The 26,085-nt window shown below is 50.2% G+C and overlaps 1 protein-coding gene across 5 annotated transcripts; it reads left to right on the forward strand.

Annotated features, from left to right (window-relative positions):
• LOC124088053 (adhesion G protein-coupled receptor E2) lies at nucleotides 1–24,998 on the forward strand. Of its 5 annotated transcripts, XM_046437385.2 has the most exons (20): nucleotides 1–99; nucleotides 1,578–1,631; nucleotides 1,806–1,925; nucleotides 2,447–2,602; nucleotides 9,837–9,968; nucleotides 10,451–10,597; nucleotides 11,010–11,156; nucleotides 11,289–11,335; nucleotides 11,449–11,526; nucleotides 11,935–12,112; nucleotides 17,677–17,784; nucleotides 18,109–18,332; nucleotides 18,529–18,705; nucleotides 19,834–20,031; nucleotides 21,401–21,636; nucleotides 21,869–21,935; nucleotides 22,500–22,591; nucleotides 23,617–23,785; nucleotides 23,869–23,979; nucleotides 24,550–24,998. In XM_046437385.2, the coding sequence occupies exons 1-19, from the start codon at nucleotides 69–71 to the stop codon at nucleotides 23,968–23,970; spliced, it is 2,463 nt and encodes an 820-aa protein (XP_046293341.1). In that variant the 5' UTR covers nucleotides 1–68; the 3' UTR covers nucleotides 23,971–23,979; nucleotides 24,550–24,998. The 5 variants fall into 5 exon arrangements, 4 of the variants coding, with proteins under 4 accessions (XP_046293341.1, XP_046293340.1, XP_058432766.1 ...); XM_046437384.2 differs by having other exon boundaries at nucleotides 11,010–11,335; XR_006850256.2 differs by lacking the exons at nucleotides 23,869–23,979; nucleotides 24,550–24,998 and adding an exon at nucleotides 22,992–23,053 and having other exon boundaries at nucleotides 11,010–11,335; nucleotides 23,617–23,724.
• Nucleotides 24,999–26,085: the final 1,087 nt, after the last annotated feature.

The raw sequence follows: 26,085 nt of genomic DNA on the forward strand, positions 1-26,085 counted from the left end.
CAGGAAGCATTCTTAACTCCAACCAGAACCAGAAGTCCACCGTCACTAGGCTGGCTGGTCTCGGCACCATGAGGAGCGGATGTCTAAGACTGCTCCACGGTAAGTCGAATCATGACCATGTGACAGGCAAGAAAGGGATCTAGGAGCCACCAGCAAGTCCTTTGCTTCATTTATGGCTGGTTTTCTCACTGTCCCTGTAAAGGAGAGCAGGGAGGGTATTTGTAAAGGATGTCAGCTCTTTTTTTTTTTTTAATTATTAAGTTCTCAAAGGAGAAAGTTATTCCTAGAAAGTTACTACCTAGCGCAAACTTTAGCACATAGCAGGGATTTCTCATTTGTTCCCTGTTGCAGCAGGGCTCTCCGGATAAATGGGACCAATGGGGTGCTACAGAGAGAGGGGAAGATTGATATTTTAGGGACATGGCTCATGCAATTGTGCAGGCTGAGAAGTCCAGACTCTGCCAGGTAAGTGCAGGATGGAGACCAGGGAGGAGGTGGCAGGATGGGGACCAGGGAGGAGCTGATGTTCCATCTCAGGTCCAGAAGCAGTCAGGGCCAGAACTCCGTCCTCCTCAGGGGGCCAGTCTTGGTCTCTTAGGGCCTCCATGGGTTAGATGAGCCCCACACAAGGGAGGGGATTTGCTTTCCTTGCAGTCTTCACATTCAGTGGGGTCTCCTCTGATGAAGGCCTCACGGCAATGTTTAGAGCCTGAGCAGCTGTCCAGGCAGTGCATTAGATAAACTGACCAAGAAGGAACCACCAATACCCCTAGACTTCATTTTAGGGATTGAGAACCAGACTCTCTTTGACTCCTCGCCTGTCTCTCTGTTGAACAGCAAGAGGCTCATGTACCTAAGGCCCCGTTGACTTAAGGAGGGTCCCCAGGATGTGCCCTGGGAGGGGGCAGCTGCTGAGAGGCAGGAACAGCAGGAGGAGGCCCCCAGCCTGAGCCCAGCACCTGCCCACAGCACCTTCCTGTTGGGGGGTAATAGGGCACCATGGGGTCCCAGGACAGGCCGTGGGGCTGACAGTGGTGGTGGCAGATGTGACTCTCAGGTGCTCCAACCACAGCTACAGGCCAGGAGGCTGGTGTGGTGTGTGTCCCTGAGGAAGGGGACAGGGCCAGAGCACCTGAGAGACCAGGCAGGGGACCTGAGACAACAGCTGGCCCTGACCCTACCTTCCCACCTAAAGGTCAGCAATGGTGGTAAACACTGAAACACTGGGGTTTGTTCCCACGTGACCCTAGGACGTGGGTGTCATCTTGTACCCACTCCACAGAAAGGGAAACTGAGGCGGGCAGTGAGGCAGCCTGCCTGTGCTCCAGGGTCTGAACCAGGGCCACCAGGCCCCAGTCCCCCACCCACAGGCCAGGAGAGCCACGGCTGGAGCCCAGAGCTTGCCAGGCTCAGCCCCCTTCCCATCCCCCAGACCCTCTGGGAGGTGCCACCTGGGCTCCCTCTGAGGAGTGGACCAGGTCTGAGCCCAGGAGGGTCCACAGCCCCTGCCCTCCAGTGCATCACCTCCAGCCTCCTCTGCCTGCTGGGCCTGCTGACCTGCCCTCTCTGTGTCACAGGGCTGCTGTGTGTCCTGCTGAGTCTCTCCAGAGCTGGAGCCCAGGGCTCTCAGGGTGAGTGTGGGGGAGCAGCATGTCCACAGCCTGAGCCTGGGAGGGGCCCTGCACCCGCAGCCCAGGGAGGAGAGGCCTGGGCAGGGAGGCTCAGGGCATTTCCCCACCTCCTGGAACCTCCTCTGGGGACCACATTGCCCCCTCCCAGCCTCTGACCAGTCTGTGCCCCCACAGCCTGTAACCCCCGGTGCCCTCCTAACTCGGAATGTGTCAATGCCACTGCCTGTCGCTGCAAGCCGGGGTTTGCCTCTTCATCTACAGAGATCTTCACTGACCCCCTGGAGATCTGTGAAGGTAAAGAGGACGGGGGAGGGGGGCCAGAGCACATCAGAGACTGCGGGTGCCCAGTGCCAGTGGGGTCATGGGTAATGGTCAAGGCTGAGCCTTTGACCTCAAGGCCATCATCAAAGACAGAAAAGAGAAAGGAAACAGCAAGATGGCAGAGAGACCAGGGAATTGCATGGCTTCCTGCACAGAGAGGACCTGGGCCCCAGGAGTTGGTCTCAGCCTGCCCTTAGGTCTGAAGAGGACGATGCTGATCTTCTAGCCCAACTCCCACCTTGGCATTGTCCCCTGTGTCCAAACTGGGAGTGGACACAGCCAGAGGACTGAGATGAACAGAGCAGATTATGTGGCCTTTAGGAAGGGCTTGCTCCAGCTACAGCACAGCCTCAGCAGCACAGCTCAGGATTCTGTCCAGAAGACACTAACTCAACGTCAGACCCCATGCTGGGGGTTTAGGAAGGGGACAGGAGTCTCTTCTCTGAGAGACCACACACCTTTGGGAGGTGACCCTTGGTCCTATTTTGTTGCAGACATCAATGAATGTGTGCCACCCATGAAAGTGTCCTGTGGAAAATTTGCAGACTGCCACAATATGGAGGGGAGCTACTACTGCATGTGCAGCCTGGGCTATGGGCTCCTTTCTGGGGCAAAAAAGTTCACTAATGAGAGTGAGAACACATGTCAAGGTAAGGCCCACTCCTCACCCCAACCCCACATGCAGGTCAGAGGACCACAGCTGATCTGGGGACAGCGCCCAGTTATAGCCTCAGCACCTGGACTGTGAGATGGGGCAGCTGTGCGTCCACCTGTCACCAGCATGAGAGAAGGGAGAGGGTCAGGGCACTCTAGGACCAGCTGCTTGGCCCCATCCTCAGTGTGCCTGTGACGATGGCCAGGGTGCTCTTCAGGAAACCCTGTGGACATGTGTGATGTGATGACATCATTGTGTTTTTTAAAAAAAAGAAAAAAAATCCAGGCACACTGGCCAGTGCCTGTGGTCTCAGCTACTTGGGAGGCTGAGGCAGGAGGATCACTCAAGCCCAGGAGTCCAAGGACAGCCTGGGAAACAGAGAGACCCCATCCCAAAGGAGAAAAAAGTGGGGGAGAGACAAAGAAAAAACAAAAGCCACAGGAAGGAGCCCCTATCTTCTAAAGCTACAAACAAAGGTAGAGGCTGGGGTGCGGCTCCCGGGCAGAGCCCTTGCCTGGCATGACCAGGGCCCTGGGCTCCCTCCACACCACTGCAGAAAATCAAAACCAAACCAGAGGTAGCTTTGCTCTTGTTCACTGTGTGACTTCAGACAAGTCACCTCACCTCTCTGTGCTTCAGTGTGTCCATCTGCAGAAGGGGAGTCTTAGACTGGGGCTTAGCTCAGTGATAGAGCACTTGTCTAGCAGGTGCAAATCCCTGGGTCAGTCCTCAGCACCAGGTGCCACAGTCTGGCTGGGCACAAAATAACCGAGCCAGCCGGAGGCACTTGTGGGTTCAAAATAGGAACTCCTTTATTTGCCACCCACGCGGCCCTTCCAGGAACACCACACACCAGAAATCCCTCCTCCTCCAGCACTTCCCCAACCAATTCGAACTCTCCAGGAATCCCCAGGAGAACTCCAAAGTAGCAGGCCTGAAGACAGCAGGGGTGTAATATACAATTGAATACACAGCTTAACATAACCATCATCATCTCAATAGCTCCCAACCACTCCCTTCTGGCACAAATGCCATGCATCATTCCTATTCGGCTGTGGCTCTCAGCAACCAGGGAACAAAGTAGGAGAAGAGAGAGTCATAAGGAAGGAAATGAGATTCAAAGGCACTGAGCAGGTCCTGGCTCCCAGAAAGTGCTGTTAGCAATGGCTTCTGAGCTGAACAGGGCCTGGGCCCCAGGAGTTGTGCTCACCTGCCCTTAGGTCTGGGGGGATGAGGAGCTTCCACTCCACGCCCACCTCAGCATTGTCCCCTGGGTCCAGATCCAGGGGTGTCAGCCAGAGGACTGGGACAGAGGTATCCTGTGACACACAGGGGCCAAGGCCCTGGTTGACACAGGTGGTGCCCACTCCAGGCCACTCTCCCCCCAGCACAGAGAGGGAGGGTGGTGTGAAGGCCAAGGTCAGAGGCAGGGATCAGCTCCCTGGGTCCGAAGCCTGGACTGGCCACCCGTGAGCAGCATGGGATCAGCAAAACCACTTCCTCTCTTGAAGCCCTCCTTGTACCTGCCCCCAGGAGCCTGGAGCCCCAGAGATCCCATGAGGTGGTGGCTCTCAGTGGCTCATTACTGGGGAACCCAGGGAGCTGGGGGAGGGGGGGGGCTGAGCCCAGGATGTGGGGAAATGTGGGAGTTGGTGGAAGGTCCCCTGGAGGTGCTGCTGCACCTCATTCCCAGCTGTCCCCACACGACCACACCCCACCTCGTCCCCTCCACCTATGCCACACCTCTGCAGCCATTGCTACCAGCTGGGAACAGGGGAGGGGACTGTGATCGCCCCTTGGGGGCTGGACAGGGGCCCTTAGGGTGCATTGGCCCCTGTCCTGGCCCGTCCTGGTGTTGATCCACACAGCCCAGATGAGGGGTCCCAGCAGGGTACCCTCAGATGCAAAAATGGGTCCAGGAGACCAGAAGCCCTCCCTGCCTCATCCTGACCCCAGGAATCCTCTGGGCTCCGGGAATCTTTGGCCCCTTTCTGGGACACCCAGGGCCATCTGCCATGAGCTGTCACTCACTCCTGTCTTGGGTTCTCTGAGGCTGCTGTGGGTGGCCATTCACCTCGTGCCTCTGTCCTGTGGGTCCCTGTGGCACTCAAAAGGGACCTGCTTCCTAAGCATGTTCCCCTCACGTTTAGAGACCAGGAGAGATAAGACGCCAGGAAACACCCCCGGGCCTCAGCTGGGAGCTGCTTCCAGAAGCTTCCTTATTTCGTGTCTGTGGCCCTCTCTGATAAGGGGGAACTTCCTCCAGGGGTGGTGACAGCAAGACTCCCCGGAGACCAGCTGGGCACCTTGGAAAAGCCTGTCAGTGTCCACCCACAGTTCTGAGTGCCACACTAGGAGCTGGGGGATTCCTGGGAACGATCAAGTGTGCATTTGTGCCACTGTGAGGAAAGGCAGGTGGGACCTGGAAGCAGGCTGGGGCCTGAGCACCTGGGTTTGTTTTATTTTTGGTTTTTTGTTTTGGTCCTGGGGATCTAACCCTGGGGCCTTACCACTGACCACATCCCAGCCCTTTTCATTATTTATTTGGAGACAGGGTCTTGCTAAATTTCTTAGGACCTCCCTGTTGTTGAGGCTGGTCTTGAACTTGCAATCCTCCTGCCACAGCCTCCTGAGTCACTGGGATTACAGGCCTGTGCCACCTCACCTGCTTGAGCACCTCGCTTTAGTTCTCCTTGTTGCTGCTCAGTGGCAGGGTTTTTAAATTGTGATGAAATCTGCATCCATAAATCTTATCATTTTAACCACATTCCAGTATACTGGTTCTGTGGCACTGAGGACATTCCTGTTACACAACCATCTCATTCATCCCTCTCAACGAGTGTTTTCTTGTTTTTTTTTTCCTTTATTTCTTTAACTGACAAATAAAAATATTGTACACATTCATCATATACAGAATGATGTGTTGAAACATGTGTGCACACTGGGATGGCTCACATGCTGAGAATACCCCAAACCTAATCCCTTGGTGATTTCAAGAATACAGAACATTGGCCAGACCCAGTGGTGCACACCTGGGATCCAGCAGCTCTGGAGGCTGAGGCAGGAGGATCACAAGTTTCAGGCCAGCCTCAACAACTTAGCAAGGCCCTAAGCAACTTACTGAGACCCTGCCTCAAAATAAAAAATAAGCAGAGATGGGGATGGGCTCAGAGGTTGTTCTACTTTTAATATCTGAGGACCATCCCCACTGGCTTCCGTCACAGCGGGGCTGACTTTCGTTCCCAGCTCTGGTGTGCACAGCGTCCTTTTCTCTGACTGCTGGCCAGCCTTGTGCCCATCCAGCTTCCCCAAAAGCCACCCCACAGGTGTGAGGCTACTTTTCATCACAGTTCCTTTCTAGTCCTCTGAGGATTGGCGATGGCAAGGGTTTTCTCCTGGGTCTCTGGGCCCTTCGCCTGTCGTCCTTTGAGAAGCGTCTGTTCAGGTCACTTGCCCATTTGCGGATGGGGTGAGCGGGTTTCTTACTGCTGAGTTGCTTGATCAAGCTCCTCATGATACTTTGCATATTGACACCTAATAAGATGCGGGGCTTGTGAGTGTGCCTCCCGTTCCCTGAGTTGTCCCTCACTCTGTCCACTGTTTCCTTTGCTTTTCAAAAGCTGTTAGTTGGCTACGATCCCCTTGGTCCGTTCGTATTTTGCTGCCTGTGCCTTGGGTCCCGTCCAAACCATCACTGACAGGCCACCGTCACGCAGCTCTCCCCTGTGCTCTCCGCTAAGCAGCTGGGCAGCTCCAATCTGACCTTCACTATTTAATCTGAGGTGATTTTTATGTGGTGTGAGGGGAGGGTCTGATGTCCTCCTGGTTGGCATGTCCAGGGTCCCAGACCTTTTACTGAAGGGTCCTTCCCATTGTGCGCTCTTGGCACCTTCATCAAAAATCAGCTGTAAATACGTGGGTTATTCTAAGCTGTCTGTTCTGCTCCGTGGCTGTGTGTGTCTGTCCCCATACAGAACCACACTGTGTTGTCACTACAGCTTCCCAGCAGATTCTGAGGTCAAGTCATGGGATGTGCCTAGCTTTGCTCTGTTTCTGAGCACCTGGCTTTATCCTCAGGTGTTAATGATGAGTGTCACTCTGGGAAGCCCTGGGCCATGATCTCCCATCCCCCACTGCTTAGGCATCAAGGGTGGCCATCACTGCCACCTTCTCCCTGAGCGTAGACCACCTATAGGACCCCAGTGGTGCAAAGATTCCCAGAGGGGAGGGTCCAGGGAATGGCTGGGCCTCCCTCTGCCACTGCAGGATGGAGAGGAGATGTAGATCCCTTGCCAGGCCCCACCGTGGCACAGAATCTGAACCCACATGTCCTTGGGCTCTGCTCCAGAGAGCAGAGTGGTCCTGGGGACTTCCAGAGCAGCCCAGCCTCAGGAGGTCCACCTGGGGTCTTAGGTCTGTCCACATCTCACAGCAGGGTCAGGCTGAGCACCAGGGTCTATTCCCTGAGAGAAAGGACAACATTGGGAGGTGAGCCTTTGACCTGTCATGTTGCAGACATCACCAAATGAGGGCCATGAGAGTGCCCCGTGGGAAATCTGCAGACGGCCAGGTCATACAGGGCACAATTGCTGCACGCGCACCCCAGGCTGTGTGCCCATTTCTGGAGCCAAGAATCCTTTATTAATGAGAGGAGAACAGCTGCAAGGTAGGCCCTTCCCCCACCTCCTCATCATCAGGTTGAGGTTGCCAGACCCTTTCCTGTGACATCTAGAGAGCAGAACCCTGGTTACAGGAGTGGTGCCCTGGTCTGAGACAGGCAGGTGTGCATGTACCTGTCACCCAGCACAGAAGCAGGGTAGCATGAATGCCAGGGTCCAGCTCTGAGACTGGCTGCCTGGGGCTAAAACCTGCCTGTGCCACCTGTTAGCTACATGTTATTAGTCAAATCACTACCTCTCTTTGAACTTGGTCTACCCATCTGTATCCTAAAGGTGATCATAACAGTGCCTACCTCCTGTGTCTTCCAGGAGGATTATGAAAATTACAGGTGCCTGTAAGACAGCCTGGCTAAACTGAGGATCAAGGGGACTCTGACCAGACAGGGTCCCCGTGGATGCACATTGTGTCATATGTACAAGCCTAGACCAAAGGAAAAAAGCTTTTTTTATGAATTTTCAAAAAGCTCCTCCTCTCCAGGTGGACACAGCTGCATCTGATGAATGGAAAGTGGGTTGGTTTTCAGCCCCTGCTTACCATGTGCCTGGGCACCCTGATGCAGTGAGCAGCCTGGACAACTGCACCTAAGGATCAGGATCCTCCTAAGTACAAGCCCTCGGCCTCAGATGGTGGCTATTGTTATTGGCACACCCTCTGTGCCCCACACTGTGTTGCTAGATTAGAAAGAAGCCAGGACTTGTGGGGTGAGGGGGCAGAGCTCATTCAGGTGGATGGGCAGAGGCAGGGTGAGCAGGGGTGAGGTGGAAGACACCCCCGCCCCCGTGGGCTCAGCTCAGTAAGGGTTCAGCTGGGCCCTACTCGTTCCCTCCTCACCCTTCAACACTGTGGTCTTAACTGCACCTGAAGATATGACCACTGGCCTCACAGCCCATGGAGCCAATGATGGGCAGACTTGGTACCCACTCCCTGGGCTCCTTGTCCCACCTTCTCCAGGCATCTGAGGGCCATGCAAGACTCTTGACTGCCCATATCTGTTCACTCCCCAAAATTCAGAACCCTCCGCAGAGGGCCACTTCTGGACCTTCAGAACACCCCGCTGCCTAACTGGCACCTGTTTTTCATGAACGGCAAGGGGGAGGGATCAAGATATCCCAGGAGCCTGTGGCGAGCTCGTTCCAGCGCCACTCTGACCTCTTCCCAATGCTAGCGGCTCTTGGGATGAGCCCTGACCCTTCCAGGGCCCACAAGGACTCAGCCACCTGGAACACTCCTGGGGCCCTAGCCACCATGGACCCAGGGACCCAGTCGGGAAATTCAGGAGGAAGGAAACTCAAGGGTAGGTCCAGTCCACAGCCAATACTCTGGCCTGGAGAGGACGCCGCCGCCACCCCCCCACCACTTTTCTCAATGAAGCCCTCCTCTGACACGCCCTCCTCCTCAGACACGCCCTCCTCAGACACGCCCTCCTCGGACACGCCCCCACCAGTCACGCCCTCATCAGCCACGCCCCCGTCAGCCACGCCCTTCTGCACCTCTCAGCCTCATTCATTTCTCTACTCTGCTCTTTCCATCCTGACTTTGGTCCGCTTGAGGACACTGAAGGATGGTGTGTCAGTAGAGGGGTGGGCAGGGTGACACTGAGTCGGGTGGAAGAAGATGTTCGGGTTGGAACACACAGTAAGAGAGGATGAGGTAGAACCACTGCCCAGCCCCAACCCTCTCCAGAGGAGGTCAATCCAGATCCCAGGGGCCTGACCACTGGGGACAGAGACGATGCTGGGTCCCACGCAGCAGGCCACAGGTCTGTGTCCCAGTGGAGGTGAAAGACAGATGACAGAAATGCCTGCCACCCTTCCCCATCCCCATGGCTCTGCTCACTGCTGCTGTCCACCCACGGTTAGTCTCCATAGGACAAGGATGCCTTCGTGGGGTCAGGAAGACACCTGCACGGTCCTAGGGCTGCCTGGCTGGATGTCAACCCAGGGCTCTCTGGCATGTTCCTCACTCCTGTCCCCCTCATTAAGTCCTTTCCCAGTTGGCCTGGCTCAGGGACGGATCTTGGTTCCTCTCCTTGGAGCTGGGCTCTCAGAGCTAGTGGGATGAGAGAACCTGTCCTGCTAGGTCACTGTGACCCAGGGACAACTCAGCCATCATGCAGTCACTCTAGCAAAATCAAGCCAAAGGCCACCCTGGAAGCCAAGACAGGCCCCACTCGGGAGCTCAGTGCTTCCCCTGCACTCGGGTCCCAGGAGGACCCATCTGGCCTCTGTTCCAAATCCTCAAGCCAGAACACATGTGGCCATGACACCCTGACCCAGCTGGCCCTGACCCTGCCTCCCAGGGAGGCAGAGGGCACTGGGAGGACAATAGAGGTCTGGAGACCATGCTCCCCATGAAGAGCCTCGTTGTGGGTTAGGAAAGGAACCTGGGGACACAGTGGGTCCACCCCATGCCTCCATGCCAGGAATCTGGCCGACTCCCAGACTTGGCTGACAGAGCCAAACCCTCTGATCACAACACTCGCATCCAACTCAACAAGCCACCTAAAGCTGCCAGCTTCCCACATCCTGTCCCTCTTCTTCCTCTTGCAGAAGTGGATGAATGTAAGCAGAACCCCAGAATCTGCAAGGGCCGCAGCACCTGCACCAACACTCAGGGCAACTATACCTGCCAGTGTCTGCCTGGCTTTGAGCTGAACCCAGAGGACCCGAAGCTGTGCACAGGTAGAGGCCCCAGGAGAACCCCTGAGGGTGGACAGGATCCAGGGGTGCAGCAGAGGCAGGTCCTGTGCCCAAGGAGGGAGAAGACCTGCAGGTTCCCACAGGTCAAGGGGCTCAGGCTCAGCCTAAGGGAGGCTGCAGGGCCATCTGGGCCTCAGCCCCTTCCTGGTCTTCATCTGAGAGTAAAAGAGAGTCACTTTCAGTTCTGACAAGGAGCATCCACCATGGCCAGAAAGAGGGCGACCAGAGTCCTTGGTCAGGAAATTCCACCCCCTGGCCTCAGTTTCCCTCTGGCTCCACCTCCTGTAAACAGCTGTGCCCTTCATGCAAGGAGGCCACCATAGGGTGCTCTGAAGTTGAAGTCACCAAGTGAGACACATGCAGAGGTCCTTGGGTCGGGACGGCAAAATGATGGAGAAGTGGGTGCAGTGAGTAGGGGCGTGGGAGCCGGTCAGGGGCGGGGACTGACCCCTGCTTTGTCCTAGATGTGAATGAATGCGCCTCTGGACAAAACCCGTGCCACAAATCCGCCCACTGCCTCAACCAATTGGGTAGCTACCAGTGCCGCTGCAGACCTGGCTGGAAGCCAGTGCGCGGATCCCCCAACGGCCTGAAGAACACCGTGTGCGAAGGTGCGGGCTCAGAGGCCACACTCAGAGGCCCGCAGTCCAGCGGGGATCGCAACCGTCCCGGGCAAACCGACCACGTCCAGGGCTGCTGCGCCTGCGCCAACTAAAGCTCCAGGGGCTGGACAGGAAAGACGGGGTCCTGGGGAGGAGCTGGGATCTGTCGGGAGGCTCCCAGGGCCCCGGGCAGCAGCTAGTGACTAACTGGGGTGACGAGTTTCCAAAGCCTCACAGTCTGCACCTGCACAGGCCTCGCACACCCCTTGATCTGGCGCCCACCTCGCAAGGGTGCGGGTCTCCAGGTGGCAGCACCGCAGCCTGGCAGTGCACTAATGGCGGGAAGAAGGGGGTGGAGCTCGGACGGCAGAGAGCACTGGTCCTGGCTGAGGCAGGACTGACCCTCTGTCTGTGTCCCCAGATGTGGACGAGTGCAGATCCGGGCAGCATCAGTGCCACCAGTCCACCATCTGCACCAACACCCTGGGGTCGTACCAGTGCCACTGCCGCCCAGGCTGGGAGCTGATTCCTGGGAGTGTCAATGGCCGGAACAGCACCATCTGCAAAGGTTCACGGCCTGCCCTGACTCCAGAACCTACCCCACACCACACACACGTGCACACCCACGTGCACATGCTCATACACACCCACGCACGCACACATGCACTCCTCCTAATGAACCACTGTCCTGTCCCCGCAGTCATGCCCTTCTTCACCTGGCCTCTTCCCCCTGGAGTCCACAGCCAGGTGAGCGCCCCAGCCAGGACAGGGAGATGGGGATCCCTGGGGCAGCACCCTGTCCACCCCTTAAGGGCCCTGAGCTTCCCACCCTCCCGTGACCCTTCATCTCACCTCCCCAGAGTCTCTCCCGCTTCTTTGACAAAGTCAACAATCTGCACAGGGATTTCAAGCCAATTGTGGCCAAGGACACCATCCAGGTAAGGGCAGGATCCAGGGGAAGTAGGGGGAGACCTCCCACAGAGTGAGGGGGACAGCTTTGGACTGGAGGGAGAGGGACAGGCCCAAGCACAGTGGGGTCCTGCTCTGAGCTGGCCACTCTCCCAGGGCAGGTGGAAGAGGACACTGGGAGCCACACACACTGTTGGACGCCCACGTGCACTGTCTGTCCTCTTGCTCTCATCCTGGTCTTTGGGTTTTGTCATCCATGACAGTCACGAACCAGGGCTGACCTCTGAGGAGCATGGACCACCCAGGGAGTCCCAAACCATGCTCTCTCTGTCTCCAACTGGACAGTGTCTGGGTCTGCTCTCTGGGGCTGAGTGGTCAAGTTCTTCATGTGGACCTTCTGGCCCCAGTCCACCTGCTCTGTGCCCCGATCCCTGCAGGGGATCATGCAGGAGGTGGATGAGCTACTGGAGACCCCTGGGGACCTGGAGACCCTGCCTCCCTCACAGAAGCACAATGTGGCCACTCACCTGCTGACAGGCCTGGAGAGTGCCCTGAGACACCTGAGCAGGGTTCTGCCTGAGGGGACAGCAACCTTCAATTATTCTGCAGGCACACGTAAGTCCCTGGGTCTGCGCCAGCCCCTGTTCCTTGACTCATCCTCTTCTGATCCCACTAGAGCTGAGTGGCCACACTGTACCTCAGCGTGACTCACATAAATAATCACAACAGTGAAAAAGGCAGAAAACCAAAAATAGTTCACATTTACAATATAGTATACATTATCAGCAGAAAATGACAATAAGGAATTTTAGGGGGGCTGGGGTTATAGCTCAGTGGTAGAGCACTTGCCTAGAGGCACAGGGTTCGATCCTCAGCACCACATACAAATAAGTGAATAAAGCAAAGGTATTGTGTCCATCTGCAACTAAAAAAAAAAAATTTTTTCTAAGAATTTTAGGTAACAAAATAGAAACAGCTTCCAAAAGCTAATTTGGAGTAATGTAAACTAATCTTGCTTGATATTTAGGTATTAATTGTTTTATTGTGGTAAAATTCATTTTACAAGTTTCACCAATTAAGTTCACCATTTAAAACCCAGGGTTCGACATTTCAGTGGAATCAAGAACATTCACAAACTGATGCAGCCATCACCTCCATTTCTAAGACAGTTTTCTCCAAAATCAAACACAGTGCCTCCTCAGCTTTCATCCCTCATTCCTCCCCTCCCCCAACCCTGGCATCCACTCACCTGCTTGCTGTCTTAATGGAGCTGCCTATTCCACCATTTAGTAAAAAGCAATCATACAAAGTGTGACCTGTCCCTCTAGCTTCTTTCTCCTAGAATAATCCTGTTGAGCATGGCATAGCATCACTCCATCCCTTTTCATGGCTGAATATGATTCCATCCTATGGGTGTTAGCTCACCCACTCAGCCACTGATGAACATCTGGGTTGGTTCCACTTCTTGGCTATTGTGACTTACTACTAAGAATATTGATGTATAAGTGTTTGTTTGAAAACTGTTCTCAGTGCTTTGGTGTGTCTGTAAGGACTGGACTTGGTAGGTAACATGGTAATTCTGTGTTCAGTTTTGGGGGGAACCACCAGACTGTTTGCAGAGTGGCCACACTATTTCATAGTACCACCAGCGGGGTGCAAGGATCCCCTCTCCATGGCCTCGGCAAAACATGTTACTTCTGATTCAGTTGGTTTTTATCATGGCCTTTCTAGTGCATGTGAGGAGATGTCTCATTGCTGGTTGAGTTGCATCTCCCTGTTGACGGGTGATGGTTAGCATCTTTTCATGTGCCTCTGGGCCATTTGTGTATCTTTTTGGAGAAATATCTGTTCAGATCCTTTGTGCATTTGTGATTGGGTTGGTCCTTTGGTTCCTGAGTTGTAAGAGCTTTTCATCTATTTTGACAGAAAACCATTATGAGATGTGCAACTTGGAAATGCGAATTTCTCCACCCTATAGATTATCTTTTCACATCTGTGATAATCATTTCACTTTAATGTCAGATGTTTTCAATTTTGAGGAAGTCTACTTTATCTACTTTCTCCTTCATTGCTGTACATTCAGTGTCATATTTAACAATCCATTGCCAAATCCAAGGTCTCTTATGGGCTTCAGTTCTTAGGTGGAGGCCTTTGTTTGATTTTGAGTTATCTGTGTGTGTGGTGTGAGGTAGGGGTCCCACTTCCTTCTTTTTTCTTGGATATCCAGTAATCCCTCATCAATCATTGAAGAGACTGTTCTTATGCCCATTGAATGGTCTTGGACCCTGGCTGAAAACCAATTGACTGCAGAGGTGTAGGTTTATTTCTGGGCTCACCTTTCCCTCTGTCTTCATGCCAGTACCACGCTGCTTTGGGCTCTGCTCATTTGCAGTCAGTTCTGAAATCAGGAAGTGTGAGTCCTCCACCTTTGTTGCTCTTTTCAGCCATGCTTTAACTACTTGGATCTCTTGCAATGCTGTGTTAGTTTTAAGGGGAGTTTTTCTATTTAAGAAAATTATAATATTAATGGCTGTTGGGACATGGATAGGGATGACATTGCCTTTGTAGATCTCTTTGGGGCATGTGGCCATCTTACCAATGTAGTTTCCCCATCCATGAACACAAGGTGTCCTTGCCTTCATTTGGGGTCTTTAATGCCTTTCAAAACCTTCTGTAGTTCTCTATGTACAAGTCCTGAGTCTCTTACTTAATTTTATTCCTAATATTTTGTTAGAGATTGTTGTGTCTATGGTTCATAAGAGATATAGGTTTCTTGTTTTCTTTCTTTTTTTATTTGTATTCTTTTATTTTAAAAAAAAATAAATGACAGCAGAATGCATTACAATTCTTATTACACATATACAGCACAATTTTTCATATCTCTGGTTGTATATAAAGTATGTTGACACCAATTCATGTCTTCATACATGTATTTTTGTGCCTCTTTTTAACCTTCTTTTTTATTTTATTTATTTTTTCTGGTTGTATACATAGCATATTCACACCAATTCATGTCTTTGTACATGTACTTTGGATAAAAATGATTATCACATTCCACCATCATTAATTACCCCATGCCCCCTCCTTTCCCCTCCCACCCCTCTGCCCTATCTAGAGTTCATCTATTCCTCCCATGCTCCCTCTCCCTATCCCACTATGAATCAGCCTCCTTATATCAAAGAAAACATTCAGAATTTGGTTTTTTGGGATTGACTAACTTCACTTAGCATTATCTTCTCTTACTCTATCCATTTACCTGCAAATGCCATGATTTTATTCTCTTTTATTGCTGAATATTCCATTGTGTATATATGCCACATTTTTATGCATTTATCCACTGAAAGGCATCCAGGTTGGCTCCACAAAAGTTTAGCTATTGTGAAATGTGCTGCCATAAACATTGATGTAGCTGTGTCCCTCTAGTATAATGTTTTTAAGTCCTTTGGGTATAGACCGAGGAGAGGGATAGCTGGATCAAATGGTGGTTCCATTCCCAATTTTCCAAGAAATCTCCATACTGCTTTCTATATTGGCTGCACCAATTTGCAGTCCCACCAGCAGTGTATGAGTATAGCTTTTTCTCCACATCCTCGCCAACTTATTGTTGTTTGTCTTCAAAATAGCTGCCATTCTGACTGGAGTGGTTTTGATTTGCATTTCTCTAATTGCTAGTGATGATGAACATTTTTTCATGTGTTTGTTGACTGATTGTACATCATCTTCTGAGAAGTGTCTCTTCAGGTCCTTGGACTATTTGTTGATCGGGTTATTTGGTTGTTTTGGTGCTTAGCTTTTTGAGTTCTCTATATACTCTAGAGATTAGTGCTCTATCTGATGTGTGAGGGGTAAAGATTTGCTCCCAAGATGTAGGCTCTCTATTCACCTCACCGGTTGTTTCTTTTGCTGAGAAAGAACAATTTGATTTGATTTCATCCCATTTATTGTTTCTTGGTTTTAATTCTTGTTAAAACCAAGAAACAATAAATGTTAATTCTTGCTATAGGGTTCTTATTAAGAAAGTTGGGGCCTCATCCCACATGATGAAGATTAGGGCCTACTTTTTCTTCTCTTAGATGGAGAGTCTCTGGTTTAATTCCTATGTCCTTGATCCACTTTGAGTTGAGTTTTGTGCATGGTGAGAGAAGGAGTTTTAATTTAAAACCTCTTGTATTTGGTTTTCCAATTCGTTCTTCATGCTTGGGAAATTTTCTGATATTATCTCATTGAAGAAATTGTGCATTCCTTTGGTTTAAATAAACTCTGTGCCTTCCTCTATCCCAATAACTCTTAGACTTGGTCTTTTGAAGCTGTCCCATAATTCTTGGATGATCTGTTCATGGTTTCTAACTTTCTTCCCTGGGTGATCAACTTTATTTTCCAGACTGTAAACTTTGTCTTCATTATCTGATTTTCTTTCTTCCAAGTGATTTAGTCTGTTGGTTATGCTTTATATTGAGTTTTTTATTTGATTCATTGTATCCTTCATTTCAAGGATTTCTGACTGGTTTTTTTTTTCAGGGTTTCTATCCCTTTCTTAAAGTAATCTTTTGCTACCTGTCTTTGCTCTCTTATCTCATTGTTGGAGTGGTCAATTTTTGCTTGTATTTGCTCATTTAGGTCATTCTTTCATTTACAGATCATTTTAATTCTGAACCTTCTGAACTCCTTCTCCAACATTTCATCAACTGTGCTGTCTGTGGGTTCTGTTATTACAGTGTCCTGGTTTGTTTGGGCACTTTCCTCCCTTGTCTTTTCATGTTGTCTATGTGTCTTCCTTTCTTGCAGTGTGGATCTGAGATATTACAGTTTCTTCCCTATATTCTTGTAGTACCCATGCAGATTGTCTGTACCTCACCTTGATGTTGGCCTTCCAGACCCTGCTGGTGTCCCTCAGTGGATGCTACTGCATCCTAGATCTGGAACCTGTGTAAGTTGGAGTGGGCAGATCTAGGCCGCTGGGCTTGACCTCCCACAGTAGTCTGCTGGTCCGAAGGGGTGGTGTTGCATGAAAGGCTAGGCTCTGGTGGTCTCTGCCCCACTGGGGGAGGGGTGTACAAGGCATGTTGTGCGCCTGGGCCCTGTAGAGGCCAATGTGGTCTCTTGTGATGTCTTTATCTGGTTTTGGCCTCAGAGTCATATTGGCCTCCAGGACTTACTAGATGCTGTCCCCTCTTCTGTTGTTTCAAAGAGTTTAAAAAGAAATCATGTTCATTTTTCCATAAATGGCTGGTGAAATTCACAATCAAAGCCATCTGATCTCGGATGTTCATCAGGGAGGTTTTTCATTATTGATTCAATCTCTTTATCCATTATAGGTCTCTACAGATTTTTTACTTATTCTTGAGTCAGTTTGGGTAGTTTGTGTGACCATAAGAATTTGTCTATTTCATCTAAGTTATCTAAATAGTTGGTGACATTTGCTCTGTTATAATTCTTTGTAGCTTCAGATTTTGTATATGTGTGTGTATATACACATGTATGCACAACACATATAATACACATATATACAAAATCTGAAGAAACAAAGAATTATTATATACATATATGCTGCCCCCGACCAGCTTGGGCAGCTAAACTAAAGGTTGCTTGAGTGAATTTACTGGGATACTAAATAAAACACAGACACATATTTTAACTTTAAACCAAGCTTCAGGACAGCTCCTCCACTCTCAGCCTCAAGTCCCCCAAATGGGAGAGCAAGGAAAAGTCATGAGAGGCTGGTGAGAGAGAGCTAGCACGTTTGCAAGTGAATTTTTATTGGAGGGACCCTCATTCTTTAGAAAGTTCCATCCAAAAAAGGTCAAGAGGGACAGGGTTACAAGGACAGAAAAGGTAACTCGACCCCTGGGGCTGTGGGAGGCCACAACTATGCATGAAGACACATTCTGCTACTTTGAGGATCAGGACAGTGTCTAGGGCCACTACGAAAGTGACTGACAGAGCCTCTACCAATCATGGGAAGGAAAATGCTAGCCATTCAGTGTGACGGCCCCCCACATATATGTATGTGTATATATATTTGTGTTTATATATACACATATACATGTGTGTGGTTATAGTGAATTGGAGGTTACACGTAGGTCCTTGATAAATGTGATATACACGTGTACATATACAATATCCACATATACACATATATATATTCCGAACATAACTCTTCTTCTTCCCATGACTCATAGAACTGGCCCTAGAGGTACAGGAGCGAGGAGATGGCAATGTCACCTTGAGTCTGAATCAGGCAAAGATGCAGCTGAACTGGAATCTGGCACAGGAATCTTGTTACACAGGTAACATCTGAGATGGGGAGAAGGTGGAATGTCCACCTTACACCAGTACCATCCTGTTTGGAAGAGGCCTCAGGGTGGGAAGACATGCCCAAAATACAGAATTAAAGACTAAAGGGTGATGTGGGTGGGAAGAGGTCACTAGAAGAGTGTCCAAAGGGGCAGTTCTGGGGAGTGATGAGGCCACATTCTGTTGTGTGCACGTGTGGAGCAGCAAGTCCCACTATTATGTATCATTATAATACAACAATTCAAAAGGAGCAGAGGCCATCTAAGGAGGAGGCCCTGGCGGAGACCCTGAGACTCACCCATGGCCTCGTCCTGCAGGCCCTTCTGTGGTGGGCTTGGTCTCCACCCCAGGGATGGCCAAGCTGCTGGCCGAGGCTCCCCTGGTCCTGGAGCCTGAAAAGCAGGTGGCTCCCCATGGGACACACGAGGATTTGCTGCAGAGAATCTCACCTGTTCTGCTCTCGGATATCATCTCAGCCTTTTTGAGCAGAAAGGACACCCAGAACCTCAGCTCGCCAGTTACCTTCACCTTCTCCCATCCTGTGAGTGTGTGTGTGGGGGGGGGGGGACCACAGTGTGGGAAAAGCCCCAGGCCCAGGCACACCCTTGTTGTCTTCTTAACCTTGAGGTTCAGCAGGACTCCCCACAGGTGCACCCCACACAGGAAAGCCAGCCCTTCCTGGGTGAGCATCTCTGAGCGCAGGAAGACCAGCTCACACCCCTGTCCTGTTACTACAGCTGGTGACACCTGCACCAAGGCATGAGGTGCTCTGTGTCTCCTGGGACCACAGCCAGAATGGGAGTCACTGGACCACTGCAGGCTGCAGAACAGTGGGCACTGGAGGTGGCAGCACCACCTGCCACTGTACCCACCTCAGCAGCTTTGCCATCCTCATGGTCCACTACCATGTGCAGGTGAGAGGCTGCCTTCAGCATTGATTGCTGCAAAACACACTTATGCAAATGTCGCTGCTGAAGTAAAACAAATTTGTTCCCTTGCAGTTTCTGTGGGTCAGCAACCCAGCACAGGGGGATGAGTTCCTTGTACAGATTCTAAAACACTGACAAGATCATATCATTCAGGGCCACAGTCTCTCCTGGGTCTTGCAGCCCTCCTCCAGCTCCCTGGTTGCATGCAGAGTCCAGTTCCCTTCTCTTAGCAGCTGTCAGGGGGGACCACACTCAGTTCCTAAGAGCCACCCACATTTCTTCTCATATGGCTCTCTTGTTGGCCTTCTCACAAACAACCAGTGTTCCCATCTAAAAACCAGCATGAAAATGTCCCTCTTGTGGAATCCCTCTCAAGTTTTGAATGTGTTTTCACAGGAAGAGTCCAGGTCTTTAAAGCAATCACCTGATTACACCAGACCCAGGAGAATAAACTCCCTAATCTAAAAGTCAATAATCTAAATTCCACCTGCAAAATCCCAACACCTAGCTTATCACAGGACTGAATAACTAGAAAAAGGTTTGTGTCACAGCAAGGAGTGGAGATGTAAAGATAAATTAGAATTCTGTTCACTACCAGGATCTGTAAGACTAGAGTGGTCATGGTTAGTGGTTTGCAAAAAGAAAGATCTGGTTATAAGGAGGTCACAGAGGGCAAGGGGTGTCAGGACAAGGGATGAGGGACCAGGGGCTGCACTCTCCTATGGCTGATTCAGGCATATCAACCGAACATCTGTTTTGTATGTTTGTGTGTGTGTGTGTGTGTGTGTGTGTGTGTGTGTGTGTGTGTGTATATATATATATATATATATATATATATATATATATATATATATATACATTTTCTTGGGAAACAATTTCAAATTTACAGATATGTTGCAAAAACAAAATCCACACAAACAACTTCTGTTTACCTGCTCCCTTCAGAAAACCTTACAGTCCAACCTTCTGAACCTGGAGCCCTTCCCCTATCAGCTTCACACATGGACCCGGTCCCTCCATTCCTGAATCTGCTGCACCAAATGACTCAGATAGCAGAAGGTCCCTACCCCACAGCAGGGCACTTGGCTGTGAAGGCTCCTCCCTCTGCCCCAGGACGACGACCCTGTGCTGGACTTCATCACGTGCTTGGGGCTGGGCGTGTCGCTGCTGTGCCTGGTCCTGGCGGCCCTCACCTTCCTCCTGTGCAGAGCCATCCAGAACACCAGCACCTCCCTGCACCTGCAGCTCTCGCTCTGCCTCCTGCTGGCCCACCTGCTGTTCCTCACGGCCATCGACAGAACCCAGCCCAAGGTACCCAGGTGTCCCTGCCCCGCCCGCCCAGGGGTGCTTGAACTCAGGAGCCAGGCTGCCCCGCTCCTAATCAAACAGCCTGGACCCGGGGAAATCCAGAGGAGGTCGATGCCCATTTCACGTTGACGGATTCAATGAGAAAACAAACCCTCTTTACAACTCCATCACCTACATCTCTTGTTGCTTAGCAACAGGGCTTGCATCCTGGGGAAATCCCTTCATTAGGGGACCAGGTAGGGTGAACCCTGACGCAAATACTAGATGGCATCCGTCAATCACGGGACGTGGCCTCCTGATTCAATCAGGAGACAAGATGGAGGTGACTGGCTGGCGTCACAGGGCACCCCGTTTTACAGCAGACATTTTTTACGAGGAGAAACAGGAGGTTCTACTGAATTTTTAATTTGGTTTATCAAGTCCTTCATTTTCAAAATTCCTATTTCGTTCATTTTTAGAATCTGGCTTTATTGAAATCATCCTCCACTTCCTGTAACTTCTCCAGGTTCATTCCTTACATCTTTTTTAGCTCTTCCAACATTTTAACTAGGAGCTTTCTAAATTCTTCTCCAACATTTCCTCTGCTGTTGTGCCTACAGAGTCAGTTGTTGGAGTGCTGTGGGCTGTGTGGTTTGCTCCCTTGCTCTTTCCTGCTGCTTGTAGGTCTTCCCACCTTCTGGGTTGATTATCTTCTCTGCTTTGATTCAAGGAATTACTTAATGAGCTTCTGTCTCTTAAGAGCCCAGGGATGGGTGAATATCCAGCTACTGATACTGTCATTCAGTGTGCGTCCTCAGCTGTTCCCAGGATCAGCACCATTTGGAGAGAAGATACGAAACCCTGTGAACTACAGTCACTTCTAAAATAATGTGAAAAGCATAGTGTAGTAAGTGCATAAGCTGCCACATGATCATTGGATGCCATTAGTAAGTATTAGGTCCTGCCCAACCTTGTGTGGCCCTGCTGTTCGGTAACCAGCAGCACAGCGGGTTTGTGCACAAGAGCATCCCCACTACTGCATGAGGAACGCTGCAGGGCAGCGCTGGGAGGCTGTGAAGTCACCACTAGTGCATGAGGAACACCTCAGGGCACCATTGGGAGGCTGTGACATCAACACTACTGCATGAAGAACCCCGCAGGGCAGCACTGGGAGGCTGTGACATCACAGGGCAGCACTGGGAGGCTGTGACATCACTGGGCAGCAGGCCCTCTCCAGCTCTGCTGTGATCTATGGGAGCACACACGCAGTCCGTGGCTGAAGCACCACAGTGCAGCGCCTGGTGCACAGCAGAATCCCCCGCCACAGGGCGCAGGGGGCATCCCGGGCCAAGCCCAGACCCTGACACTGCCCCGGGGTCTCTCTCCTCCCCAGGTGCTGTGCGCGGTCACCGCGGGCGCCCTGCACTACCTCTACCTGGCCTCCTTCACCTGGATGCTGCTGGAGGGGCTGTTCCTCTTCCTCACGGCACGGAACCTGACTGTGCTCAGTTCCTCCAGCAGAAACAGGCTCATGAGGAGGCTCATGTTCCCTGTGGGCTACGGAGTCCCGGCCGCCATCGTGGCCGTGTCTGCAGCAGCCAGACCTCACCTGTATGGCACCCCTGCTCGGTAAATGCGGACCCCATTTGTCCTTCTCCTCTCGAGCATGTCCACAGCCATCACTTGAACCAAAGTAGCATTTTGAGTATTTCAGAGCTTAAGCAGTAGAGTGTACTGTGACATATCACACATACAGGGAGTCTGGCTTCCTGTCCTTGTGGTTGTGTGTGGTGTGGAGTGACTCTGGACATGGAGTCCTACATGAACACAGCAAAGTGATGTTGTTCTCTCTCTTGCTCAGGTGCTGGCTCAATCCAGAACAGGGGTTTGTGTGGGGCTTCCTTGGACCCGCCTATGCCATCTCTTGTGTGAGTGATGTCATCAGAGTTCCTTGCTGTCCACATGAGGGTCACTAGAGAGCAGGATTATAAGGATGGTGATGAGAACAGGACTATCCTGGATTGTTATGGGTTGGGTTGGGTTTTCCAAGACTTCTGCATCTACAAATTCTAACGCTATTGTCAAATACTAAAAGCCACTTTGGTGTAAATGATGCTGCAAGGGCTAGAATGCAAAGATAACAGATTTAAATTTTTATTCAATAAAACTTTCCCTGATGGGGATATAGCTTAAGGGCAGAGAGCTTGCCTGGCATGCACTAGGGTCTGGGTTCCCTCCCCAGAACTGCAAAAGAGAAAAGAAGATATTTATAAACCTCCTGTGGTTTCTTTTGGGGGGTTCGTTTTTAGTTATACGTGACGGTAGAATCCATTCTGATACAATTACACAAGCATGGAATATACCTTATCTAGTTAGGAGCCCATTCTCGTGAATGTACATGATGGTGGGATTCACTGTGATGCTGTCATATATGTACACAGGAAAATTATGTCAGATTCATGCTGCTGTCTTTCCTTTGTGGTTTCTTGAAGGTCAATTTGGTTTTCTTCCTGATGACCCTCTGGATTGTGAAGACCAAGCTGTCCTCCATCAACAGAGATGTGTCCACCCTCCAGAACACGAGGTGAGATGGAGCAGGGGACACAACCCCACACAGGTGGATGATGCCCAAGAGCAAAGCCATGTGCCTGGGCAGCCCCTCGTGTCCCTCCTTGGGGGCTTCTGAGTGGCCCAGAATTAACAAATGTGGCTGCCCTTCTACGGCTGCCATCTCAGACTCAGGGCTCTGCTGCTGATGTCCCAAAATGCCTCCATCTCTGATCCCAGCTTGGGACTCCCTCAGCCTCAGGAGGAATTGGCGTTGGCTGATCAGCAATGCTTGGACTCTTTTTCAGCTCTTCTACAGCAAAAGTGCCAAGAGCATTGTTCTTCTCCTGACAGTCGCCACATCTCAGGCTGCACTTACTGCCCCACCCTCAGCTCAGAATCCTTCCCACCCTGTAACTAACTGTTCCTCCCTGTAGATAAACGCTACTCCAGTTCAGTCCTCCAGGGGGCGTGGTTGTTCCTTCACTCAGCATCTGGTGTAAAATTCATACTCTTTCTTCTGGGTTCCTCTGATTAACCTTTCAAATTTTTGCATATCATTATTTAGTTGTATTACCACTTGAACAAAGCATATGATTAATGAAAACAGAAATTTTGTCCTGTGTTTGTTTTCTAAGATAGTGTTTCCCTGGCTGGCCTCCAATCCCTGAGCTCAAGTGATCCTCTTGCCTCAGCCTCCTGAGTAGCTGGGGCTACAGGTGTGCACCCCTGCCCCCAGATTCTCTTTGTGTTTTTTTTATGTCCAAGCCCTAGCACAGGGCATCCTCAGTAATGCTGGGCTAATGAAATTAGGGATCCTCATGGAACATCATAAAATTTTTTGAAGTAAGCTTATGAATTGATCACTGTCCTGGATCCAAGTCAAAAAGCTATCCTGGACCCAAAATGGCATTTCTATTGTGAGGTATCATTAAGAGTAAAGATCAGAGCTCAGTCCAAGAAATCGATTACAGGGAAGAGTAGGTGCATCCAAGGGTGGAGAAGTGAATACCCTGATTTTGTTGAGGGTGCACTATAAGCCTCCATTCTTCCCCAACCTAGGATGCTGACATTTAAAGCAATGGCTCATCTCTTCATCTTGGGCTGCACCTGGTGTCTGGGTGTCCTGCAGGTGGGCCCCATGGCCCCCATCATAGCCTACCTCTTCACCATTGTCAACAGCCTGCAGGGCGTCTTCATCTTCCTGGTGTACTGCCTCCTCAGCCAACAGGTACCCCTGCCCAGCTCCCACCCATGCCTCCCCACCCGCACCCCTCTCTGTGAGCTGATCCACAGTGTGGGTTGCCTCTGCAGGTCCGGGAGCAGTACAGGACATGGCTCAAGAAGATCTGGAAATGGACAACTGAACCCGAGGCCTACACTCTGTCTAGCAAGGCTGTGTCCAACACCTCCTGACCCAGCCCGGTAGGGTCACTCCCTGCTCCCAGAGCTCATGTTCCCTGGTATTGGCAGGATTTCTCTCCTCCTGTCCACAGACCATGCTTCCCCTGCCCTCCTGGACTCCACCATCATGCCTGCCTGTCCACTGACCTTACATTATTCTCCCTCCCTCCCTCCCACCCACCTCCTTCCCTCTTATTATCATTGTGTCCCCACCCCTGAGTCTCCTAGCCCCTCTTACTCTCCTAAAGACCCTGACGATGACCTTAGGCTCACCTGGACAATTATTTGTCAATTGAAAATTTTAAAAATTAGGGAGCAAGATGGTTGCTAAGTCCCTCCAGTGGTCATCCACCAGGCACAATGGCTTAACAGCTATAATTTAAAAACTCGTTGTATATATTTGGGGTATGCCACATGAATATACAGAAAATAAAATGGTTACTGTAATAAAGGAAATTAACTTACCTATCATCTCATATTCTTGTTTGTACAGCTAAAATCTCTTTATCTAACAAATCTTTTCTTTCCTTTTTTAAATGGAACTTGAGTTATTTTCAATAATCTAATGTAATTTTTCAATAATCATTCCAGAATAATTAGAAAGATCATCGGAGCTACATCCTCCTTCCCCATGGAAAATCTGAAAAGTCATTTTTTGAACCATTAGGACAGGACAAAGACTCTGTGCTGTGTGTTTCAAGAAATCCATGGTGTTGGCCATGTGAAGGGATTCTTGGAGGACATGACTGACATTCAACTCCTGCAGAACCTGAAATCTGTCCATGCCCGACATGGTGCTGAGCAAAGTCAACATCCAGATGCCATCTGCCGCCCAATTCCTCAGTTTCTCTGTTAAACGTTCTTCTACTGCCCTCCCTTCCTTTGAGGCCTCTTCCATGCAAAAATTCTAGAAGCAAGAAAACCAGCCTCCCAGGATGCTCACATCCACAGCATTCAAAAGGAATAGAACTCGCCTTAAACTTCTTGACAACAACAAAAAAAATTTCATGGAAATAAAATATTGTGGTGTCTACAAGGAAGACGGCACGCTCTATGTGGGACTTGGGCTTCTGAGGATGTGGAAGGATTCCCCAGAATGTCATATTCCACTCAAGATCTTCATAGTCATGAAGTAGTGGCCAAATTGCCAAGAAATTTGATCCCCAGATAATTTCCTGACAGACATGTTAGTAAGTAAGAAGTAAAGAGTAGGAGAGAAACTGGGAAGACAGGGAGATGGGCCTGGGTCACTTCCTGGGCAGTGAGTACAAACAGCACCTGCAGATATTTGCTAAGAAACTTACAAAAAGGCTATTTTTAAGTCAGGACCTATGTGACTCTGGTCCATGCCCCTCCAAGGCAGGAAAAAGGCCTGATGGACATTTTGACTGTACTAAAGGCTGCATGGACACTCCTTGGACACTGCATGCCTTTAGTACAATCAGGAGTGGGCAGGGGTTGACTTCCTTAAACCTCTAGATCTAGATAAACCCCTAGACAACAGCCACACTTTGTTGTCCCTCTCTGAGACCCCTTCCTCTTGGGGAGCTCTGTTTTCTTCTTATTACTCTAGTAAATCCTATTACTTTGCTATCATTCTTGTGTCCAGGGACTTTATTCTTTAAGTTCATGAGAGAAGGAACCCAACCCCACACTCTGTGCTACATTAATAATCATGTTTTCATTATGAAAATAATCTAAATCAGAATTTTTACCTTAAATAAAACCCACTAAATATCTGCATACTCCAAATTTTCTAAATAAAGTGCAAATACATATTTTTGCATATGCTACATGTTTATCTCTGCATAGTAAGTTTTCAAACAAGCTTTGCTTTCTGCATTTTTGCTTTTGACATTTTTTAAGTCTTTAGGCAATGGGATAGATCACTTTTGCAATAGGAAATATCCAATGCTGTCTCAAGGATCATCAATGCCTCTGTTCACCACAACATCACAAAGCACTGGGTAAGAAAAAGGTTAGGAATTACACAGGCAGGTTAGGCATAAATACAATGTTACAGTTGTTTCTTTGGAACTCTTTAATCATACTGCTACAGTAATCAGTGAAAAGGACATAAAATATGGAAATTTTACATCTCCCACCAAACCCAAGTCTGTTTACTCC

This window comes from Marmota monax, unplaced genomic scaffold, assembly GCF_021218885.2.
Source record: "Marmota monax isolate L192 unplaced genomic scaffold, Marmota_monax_Labrador192_F-V1.1 WCK01_AAM20220418_F8-fsc00021, whole genome shotgun sequence".
Classification (NCBI taxonomy): Eukaryota; Metazoa; Chordata; class Mammalia; order Rodentia; family Sciuridae; genus Marmota; species Marmota monax.